General features: G+C 39.8%; 1 protein-coding gene across 1 annotated transcript in view; it reads left to right on the forward strand.

Moving 5' to 3' along the window:
- LOC101847753 (acetylcholine receptor subunit beta-like) overlaps positions 1-5,752 on the forward strand; it is a 16,899-nt gene extending 11,147 nt beyond the window's left edge. The window contains exons 6-9 of the mRNA XM_013086149.2: positions 1,487-1,639; positions 2,041-2,611; positions 3,283-3,491; positions 5,070-5,752. Of these exons, the coding sequence (XP_012941603.2) occupies positions 1,487-1,639; positions 2,041-2,611; positions 3,283-3,491; positions 5,070-5,312 (1,176 nt within the window). The 3' untranslated portion in view covers positions 5,313-5,752. The remainder of the gene's footprint in view (positions 1-1,486; positions 1,640-2,040; positions 2,612-3,282; positions 3,492-5,069) is intronic.
- The last annotated feature ends 4,248 nt before the right edge of the window (positions 5,753-10,000 follow it).

The raw sequence follows: 10,000 nt of genomic DNA on the forward strand, positions 1-10,000 counted from the left end.
GTCTCTCTCTCTCTCTCTCTCTCTCTCCTTTTTTCTTTTCCTTTCTTCCTTTTTCTCTCACCTGCTCGTTTTCTCTCTCTCCCCCATCATTATCGTGTTCACTCTTCCTCTCCTCCACTCCATATTTTCTCTCGAATACAAACACACACACACACTCTCACACACACACACACACACACACACACACACACACACACACACACACACTCACACTCACTACCATCATCTTTACCAACAAATAAGCATTACCTGGTACGTTAATAAGGACAGGGTGTAAAAAGTATACTCTAAAATTAAATAATTACTTTCGTGTATTTTGTCTGTCTTATTTTCGTCTTCTTTTTGTTATTTTTTATACTCATTGTCGAAGAGCTCTGATTTCGAATAGCGCGTGCCGGGTCTAAAGCAGGGATGGGCATTTTTTTCTGATCTGGGGCCATTTCAACTAGGCCACGAATACCAAAGGGCCTCACTTTGTAGAGCTGAACTCACCAAAGTGTAAACTTCATTTTGCATTAAAAAGATTGCATTTTAAAATCTTCACCACGTACAAATGGACGCTATAATTATCTGTAAAGAAAGGTTCGGCCTTTTTTTTTTTTTTGCTCAAGTGAAAAGACAAATGTGTCAAGACACGGTGAAATCTGACACTCGTCAATTTTTTGGGTATTTGGGTATATTATTATGGAGTTATTGGTATAATCTTAAAACCTTGTTTATATGTCTTGCTATTTATGAAAAAATACCTATCTATAAATCTATCTTGAGTAAAAATGAGATAAAACATTTAGCAGGAGGTCAGGGTCGCCTAATTGTCAGAGGTAAAATAAGGGAGAAAATGGACATCAAAGTTTGGTGACTTACAAAATTTTAGTGTCCTTAGAAACTGGAAATTTGCATGTTTTGGCGTTTGATCAACATTTTACAGTAAATCCACACAGAAATACGTGTTGAAAATAGGTGCTGAGCCCCCCCCCCCCGAAAATTCGATCGCAATTGTTTGACGGGTGGAAATATACCGTATTTGATTTTATTGTTTTGACGAGCGCATTGTTTCACTACGATGCTACACAAATGGGGTCCCTTCAGATACATTTCTTATGGTTTCTTTTTTAAAAAAATAATTCACCAAATATCTCCACGAGCCGCACTAAACTCTTATAAAGGCCCATACTTGGCCCCCGGGCCGTAGTATACCTGTCTCCGTGGTTTTATGCACCCCGCATATTATAGCAAAATTTGATCATTTTTTGCGTAATTTCTGATTATTTTCCTTTATCATTCTTTGTTAAAATTAACAGAATTGCATAATTTCATAATTTTTCTTGCATAAAACGACTGGGACAGGTATATCCACTCCTAGTCCAGAGCATTCCATACTCACAACCCTTCATCATTTCGGCAGTCTTTGCTCTATCATTCTTCTTACTAATCTTACTTTTGACGTGACAGTGACAAACCTCATTTCGTATTCTGTATCCCACAGGTCATCAGTTTTGGCTACGCTATGACCGAGGTCAGACTCAATACCACAGAAGGAGTTCTGTTTGACTTCTTCTCCGCCAGTGGAAAATGGGACGTCCTGTCCACTTCCACGTCAGTCGGTACTGTTTCTGACAAGGGGCTGTCCTACTCTGAGGTAGATTCTATTTATTTATTTTTTTGGTTGTTTTTGTTGTTGTTTTTGCTTCGCTTCGGTTTTCCGGCGTTTTGTTTGATGTTGTTGTTTTTTTTTTCTTGTTTGTTGTGTTTTTTCCCACCAAAGTCTACATCAACTGCTTTTACCCAAATGCAAATTAATTGTCTCAGTATCAATATTTTAATTTTAATTCATATTTACCCCCCCCCCCCCCCACACACACACCCTTTTTACACTCGGCCTCCATCTATTTTCTGATAAGTTTTCTTTTTCTCTTTACTGTCTTCCTATTATCTTCTAAATTCATATTTTTATAATATCATATAGATCTAATAGTTATTGATGAGCTGAAAAAAAAGAAACAGAAAATATGAAAGATAACAATATTTAGAATGTAAAAAAAAACCTCAATTTGTTTGAGGTGGCCTGTCACTTCAAACGAGGGTACCCCTGTCAGCAATCATCTTGGGACGAATTGGGGGGACTTCAGTGAATTAACACTGAACATTACATCGGTTGAGGGCAAAAAATGCCTAAATGCCAATTACATAATGGTTAATAAAATCATTACTTTTCATCCAGAAGTCCTAAACTATCTCATACGTCATTGTTGTTTGAAAGGAAATACTACAAAGTCACTGAAATCACCGTGCGGCTTCTCCGACGTTAAAAACCTTGCTATTGTCTTTCTGAAAACCTTGGGTTTAAGCTCTTTTTGCACTATGCCCTTCGTTTATATCCATCTTCAGGTGATCTTCTACATGAAAATGACCCGCCTTTCCAAGACCTACTGGATGAGCATCATTGCCCCGGTGATCGCCAACGCTTATCTCATCCTTCTTGTGTTTGTTCTGCCTTCCGAGAGCGGCGAGAAAATGGGCTTCTCTCTCACCTGCCTGCTGGCATTCGTGGTCATCCTCACTCTCATCACCGGCGAGATGTCCACCGCTGCGACATACACCTCCTTACTTGGTAATTCGGTGCTTTCAGTTGTTTAAGTTTTACGCCCCTGTACGGGGCTATTTGAGCAGATGCACGGATACTTATCTTATTTGTAAGCGTTTCACGCCCCTGTAAACACAGTTTAAATCGCATTTCTCCTTTTTGTGTAATCTAGATAGTGCTTGTAATTGCAAAAGATTTTGCAGTCATCAATCTGCGTGCCAATGAAATACAAATTTATTTCCCCTGGATAATTAATAAAGTGTTGATTTTTTAAAAGTTTCTTAAAACGAAGGATAATGAAAATATGATAACCACAGATGCTGTAACTGAGTGGATTGTCGTCACCTCGGATGAAGTGCTATGACGTCCATTCTGTTCTTTTCTTTTCTGACATTACCCCCTGCTCCTTTAGTCTTCCAGCCTCAGTAAGCGCTGAATCCTCGACTATAGTTACGTGGCGCCTGTGGGGTAATGGTTAGGCGCTTTGAAGTCGCACACATGAAAACCGAGTTCGATTCCGGAGTGGGGAGGACATTTTTATTGAGTGTCTCAGTCTTTCAGTCCGCGTTGGTCGTGACAGGCAGGGTTAGAAACCAGCCTCCTAAATAATCTTAATTGTATCGGTGGGGGTGTAAAAAATCTACATTGAAGAAAAAAACCCAAAAGAAAACGATAGTTCTACTCCTGGCTTTCCCCAGAGGTGTACATTTGCGTGATCCTCTTCATGTCGGCGATGTCCGTGGTCCTGGCTACGGTCAACCTGCTCTTCTTCTTCCAACCCAGTGATGGTGTAGTGCCAGACCTCCACAGAAAGCTGGCTATGTGGGCTATGTTCCTCATGTGCCACAATGACCTCTACCAGCAGAACGAGGTCAGCCCCCAAGACCAAGTGGCAGAAATATACCAGGTGAGAAAACTTGATTTTAAAATATTTTATTATTTATTTATTTATTTATTTATTTATTTATTTATTTATTATTATTTTTTTAAATTTACTTTTTAAAATTATTATTATTAAAAAAAAATTTTTTTTGAGGGGGGGACTTAGATCTAAGCCAAAGAAAAACAAAGCGACATACAAGAAGGCCTACATGTTTACGGTACATTATTTGGCAGGTTTCGGGAGATCTAAGTCTAGCTCTTTAGGACCTTTGTCCATGTGCTTCTCTCTGCTCAAACAAACATTTTAGCCTCTTACTTGTTTCAAGAATTCGGAAGAGTATGTCATACATGTTTTTGCAAATCGTCGACCAGCTCCTCACTCCAGGTCCTATGGGACCTCGGACGAGAATGCTTGCGATGTACAAAGCCCAAAATTTTGATGTTTTTTTTAAAACTGCAGTTTCTTAACCTGTGGTATCAGTTGCAAAATGCTCAAAAATCATTTAATCGAAATTCAAATTCTAAATATTGAAAAACGCAAAAAAAAAAGAAAAATAATGATAATGTAGGCACAATTGAAAACCATTTTTACCCTCTCTCCTGTAAAATTTGGCCTTCTGGGCTTAGTACATTTTATCAGTTTGCCGTGCAATGCATGCTGAATGGTAGTCCTAGATACATGACATAGTACTTACAGCGAGAAACGGGATCTTGCTCATGCTAGATGAGAGTAAGAACGTGTGTTTTAGTCCAGGGTGTCGAGGGGAAACACATGGGAAAAATATTTAATCTAGTTGTTTGTAAGGTCGGTGGCCTAGATGTTCTACATGTTTAAGGGAAAAACCTTATGATAAAAATGGTGTTGTTTGTAAGGTCTGTAATAGCCTAGATGAATAGTGCTCCTTCCGTTTTTACGGATGTTTTCTTCCGTCGATATCTGGACACTGATTGCCACTGGATCTTCTTGTGAAATAAAAAAACATACGTGAAAGCTGCACACAGGAAAGACGAAAGAGAAAATCAAGAGAAGGGAGAGAAAAAATACTAACTTGGAATTGTGGGAAATGTTGAAATCAGTGTTCTAAGTGGTATGATCGAGATTGGGGAAAGGGGGTTTGTGTCTGTTATCGTGGGAGTACTTCTTCGGTTACTGTCAGGACGTTACAAAAGAGCAGAATGATATCATAACTGACCTTTTTGTGGGGTTTTTTTTCTCTTTGCGGCCTCTTCATAGGTCAGGTGAGAGGCAGATTCTTCTTCTGAAATCCTCTGTGGTAGTAGAAGATGATATTATATAAAATGTCTTCCCGTTCATACAACATGGACAGGGTGGGGGATGGGGGTGGGTGTCTTCTGTTCAGTTTATCAGTTGTTTTTATATATTTCATCCACCTTCACCGAACCCATTATGATATTTTTAAAGAAGAGTATTATTCGTAATGTTTTTGGTTGCCAGCTGCTGAACAGCTCTTGGTTATGCATGTATATATACCTGGTCAGAAGGTTCATCTACTTGTTACATGTACCAATAAAACCAAGATTCACGAAGACAATTGGACCAGTTTTAACAACTGCTCCTGTTTTGTTTTTTTCTCCAATTCAGAGTAAGCCACCTATGGGTTACTTTGGCACCGACCGCAGCCGCGCCCAGTCTCGTCTCAACGATGGGCGTCAGACTCCAGTCCAGAAGTTTGCCGAGCCGGAAGTGAAAGGAGAGACAATGACTGACGAAATCACGTACCAAGTTCTAGCATCTGTCATGGATTCCTTCTTCCTCCGCGTGTACTTCATTGCCACCACTATGATCACTATTATTTTCTTTGCTGTCCTCATATCTGGTCCTTGAGATTTCTACACATCTCATGTGTCGGTCCCCGGCCTAAGCGCAATGTCTCTAACTGTGCCCTCATTTACAGACAATACAAACTGGGTAATGATAAAATTTGACCTTCTATTTTTATAATTGGTTTATAAATTTCTCGTGCGAATGACGTCTCGGAGACCCTAATGTGGGCCCCATGGAGCGGGGAGACCCCTGATGTGGGTGGTTATCACGTCAAGTAAGTTTCAGACAGAGGGCTACAGTTTACTTCTAGGTGTGCTTCCAACAGTTTGCATTCTCTTCAGACTTGATTGTGTTATTTGTTGGAATCATCGAGTTTGAATTCTCTTCAGGCTTGATTGGATTATTTGTTGCCACCCTCTAATTGTCCACACTTACGATTACATAATGAAGTTCACCAACATGCACACACTCGTGCTCGTGCGCGGGGGCGCGCGCGCGCACACACACACACACACACACACACACACACACACACACACACACACACACACACACACACACACACGCACACACACACGCGCGCACACACACACACATACGCTCGCGCGCGCGCACACACACACACAAAAGAACGCATGCACGCACAATCGTTGGAACACACACACACACTCGTTGGCAGACACCATGCGCGCGCACGCACACACACACACACACACACACACACACACACACACACACACACACACACACATACACATACACACACAAACACACACACACACACACGTGCGCGCACGCGTATCTAGAGGTAAAAAGGATTGGCTTGCATAAAAATTTACATAGTATGTGTTTTATATTGCCCATGTTTATATTCCCAAAATATCTTACACACTGAACTTACCCAATGATGGTAAATAACAAGATGGGCCACTTCTCTCATTGAGCCAATTAAAAAAGTGTCCTCAAAATTTGGTGGCGCCCTCTTCACAAAAGCGCACTCTTTGCGAACAGAGTTACCCTACTTGAGTTTTAAAAAATCAAAGTGAAACTAGCAAGTTTTGGGATAAATTTCGGAAGAACGCTTTTGTAAAATGGTTACGCTGACAAAAAACCTCTTCCAGAGGAAAGGGTGAGGGTTTTCTTTGTTTAATTTGACTTTAGAATGAAAGGCGAGATGTCATTAAAATTTAAAAAAACTAAAACTCCGCACTGAACGTACCCGAACTGCTGATGAACAGCAGTCGATCTGCGCACGCAAGGAGGTGCTATTCCTATTCTTCTTCTGGAAAAACGAAAGAGAGCTTCAAAACAGACTGCAGCGCCATCTGAAGCAAAGAGCATACTTCCTGTGGACACTTTTTTGGCTGAGTGGCCCATCTTGTTATTTACTATCATTGACTTACCCATTGTCTTTTGGATAGTTATCACATTGTTTTATGTTTTGGGTTTAAGTCTTTATCTCCGGCAAGCCGCTCCTGGAGGTTCGCAGTCGGAACTGCTGTACTGGTGAGCCGCTGATAACGGCTGGGGCACATTACTTTACGACGACTTTGACATCAAATTACTTTTCGGCAACTGCTGATAACAGGTCTCTTTTATCGGGATTTCATTCATTAGATGAAGAACTATCTAAATAGGTTCACTTGTTTTGATTTAATGACCAATTTAGTGACGTTTTCGTCATTTTTACTTTTACTGTGCAAAAAAGGGGCCTTGGCACAGTGGGTTTACCCGCCACTGTGTGTATATTTTACAGTAAATTAACCGTAACTGTATCCATCTCCGAATCAACAGAAACATGAATCACGTTTGACCGTCTCTATAATACTGTATGACCAACTCATGAATGAGATCACGTGTATTCCGTACCCCCATAATACTGTGATCAGTGGATAATTTCTTTAAATCACTCCTCGGTTTATCTAGGCTTAATGCTTGCCACCGTATTACTTTTACACAATTGAAGTTATTTTAACCTCTCCTTGCGAAATGTGCCTGTTATTTCATCACAGAGTCTTCTTTGTTAGAAAGTCTTTGCAATGAGGCTGTTATCTTTGACTGCAGACAATCTTACATCTTATAATACCTGTCTGCAATTAAATCACTGACAATCTACTTGCCCACGAATAATCCTCCTGGTGTCTGTGGTGTAACTGTTGTACATGGAAGACACTGGTTCGATTCCCATGTGGAGAAGTTTCTATCGAATGTTTTTGTGTGTATCTGCCGGGGCGCTGTATTTCTCTTACTCTTAGCTCTGGTTGGCTCTGTCTCTTAAATGGTCCAGGTCTAATTTGTGTCAATGGGGGCTTAAACAGTTTGAATTACAACTGCATTTTCCTTTGTAGGCTACCTTTGTGCCCTGAACACTCTAGTTCGTTGTTCTTGCAATGTGTTCGGCATTAGATGGGGGGGGGGGGGGGGGGGGGTGCTTAATATCATGCATTAACATTTCAGTTCTGTGCTTGTATTGTGGTTAACTTTACGGGTTTTTAAAAAATGTATTTAAATGTAAAGATCTTGAATAAATTTGTATTACACCCTGTGAGATTTCTTACTTGAAAGATAGAACTCTAAAATGTGTTTATGTAATTGTAACAATGCTTTTGAAAGAAGGATGCACCATGAGAAGGAGGACAGCGGAAAATTCATTATGCTTTTATACTTTGATTGGTCTCTCTTCTGACAATTTGTGGGCCTGACAGAGATTTTCCAGAGTTTCTAGGTTTTGACCTCATATTTGGCTGTTAGAATAACTTAAAAGCGTGGTTGTTTTAAAACTGTATTATGCTTGTTATGTTTTTCTTTTCTGACAGGTGCTCTATGAGTCTACGAAATAAACCTGTCTAAAAGAATAGAACCTATTCGATTCATACAGGTGTGTTTGAACGCTCCTTCTTTTCTTCTAGTTGTTTTTGTTCATTCTGCTGATTCTATACCAGCCTGGACCAAGCACCTCGTCTAGTTGAACAACACTGTCAATTCTTGGAGGTCCTGTGTACTGGAACAAGCCGCCCATATATAGTAGGCTAATAATCTGTTTTGTTGTAGTTTGAAGGACAAACTAGTCCACTTTGAAGAGAAGAGAAAATGATTTAAAAGCTAGATGGCTCTACTAAGAAAACAGAATTGTAACGAAGCTTCTCACTGTGCACTTTTTCAGTTCAAGTGTGATTACATATATTTTGTTGTAACCGCCATTGCCAATAACCAAGTACCGGGTACTCGTACCTTGAAATGTTGGCAAGGTTATCGCGTGGCATCATCCGACCGAGAGAATGACAAAGTAGATGATGATAAAAGATGTATATATATTTTTTTATTTTTGACTGTTTCTTTGCTCAACAAAGCCTGTAGATTTCAAGTGCTGTCCGAGAATGGTTTGTCTGTAAACTGTTTGAGTTTGAGACAAAGTGTTTGCTGCTATGTGGTGAAGTGATTTATTACCACAAGATGATGGCTGGGGTACACAGTGGAAAGAAGGATAGTACTGTGTACAATACTGAGTTCAAAGCATTATCTGGAAGTCAAAGATCCCTCTGGCTATAGCGACCTTGGTCTTTGAATAAATTCCTTTACACTACTTGCAGGTTGCACCTGAGAAAATGACATGGACTTTTGACAGAAGCTTTTGAGTTTTAAGTGTGATATAATAATGGAGTTGACATGATGCTGCTGGCAATTGACTTTCTTTCAATCTTGTTATTAATTCTTAAGTAGAGATGAAGGAGTAATGGTAGAATTATAATGTAGAATTCAGGAGCTTAAGTCTGATAATTAAAACAGAGTCAAGGTGGCTTGCATGTTTTTGCTTAAAGAGAATAGTGTGTGGGGATGGGAGAGGGAGATCAGACTGAGTATACTGTGTGCCTATGAGGTATAATATCTAGGGTCCCTAATATCTAATAATAATAAATAATCAATACCATTTGTATAACACCGCATATCCCTGCTCGACAGCAAGCTCAATGCGTTTTACACTATAGTATTACTCCAGCAGACAAAAGAACACCCAAAAACATTCTCAGCTTCCCGGAAAGTATACAGCCAGAGAGCCTAACCACTAGGCCGCCAACGCAAAATACCTTTCACATATTGTTATGTAATCCAATCCAGGGTCCCTCACCCTGTAAAAACATTTTAAAAAAAACAAAACAACCCAAAACTAACCACACAATTGAGTTGTCTTAATTCAATAGCTCCATGACCAGATAACACTATATTTTTTTCCACTGCTTTCTTTTCATTTATTGTGGACTTTTGATTCACAACATTATGACTCACAAAGCCTTGGGACTTTTGGTTAAAAACTGTCTGTTATCCCAAAATCCCCTTTCACCTGGTTTAGCCCCAGCTGGGGTCTCGTTGTAATTGGTAGTATTAACAAATACAAAAATTCACATAATCCTCTAATGTGCATGACAGTATTTGTGGTGCAACAGTGAAGCTTTAAGATATTTTACGCAGAAGAAGAGACTTTCATATATTCTTACACTTACATCGAGAAGTTGCTTATTGAGTATCTTTGTCCATTATGATGCTGTCTCCCTCTCAGCACCTGTAGGCCATGATAAGCGGGGCCAATTTAAGTCATCCCCGCCTCCAGAAGGATCTAAATTGTGTTGACGGAGGCACAAATCTTTTACAATCATTACAATCTGAACAAGCACCAGACTGGACCTAGGATGAAGCATCCATGTTGAATTTGGGTTTTCGGCGTTTGTTTGCTTTCATTTGGTTTTCAAGAG

Source organism: Aplysia californica, unplaced genomic scaffold (assembly GCF_000002075.1).
Source record: "Aplysia californica isolate F4 #8 unplaced genomic scaffold, AplCal3.0 scaffold00440, whole genome shotgun sequence".
Classification (NCBI taxonomy): domain Eukaryota; kingdom Metazoa; phylum Mollusca; class Gastropoda; order Aplysiida; family Aplysiidae; genus Aplysia; species Aplysia californica.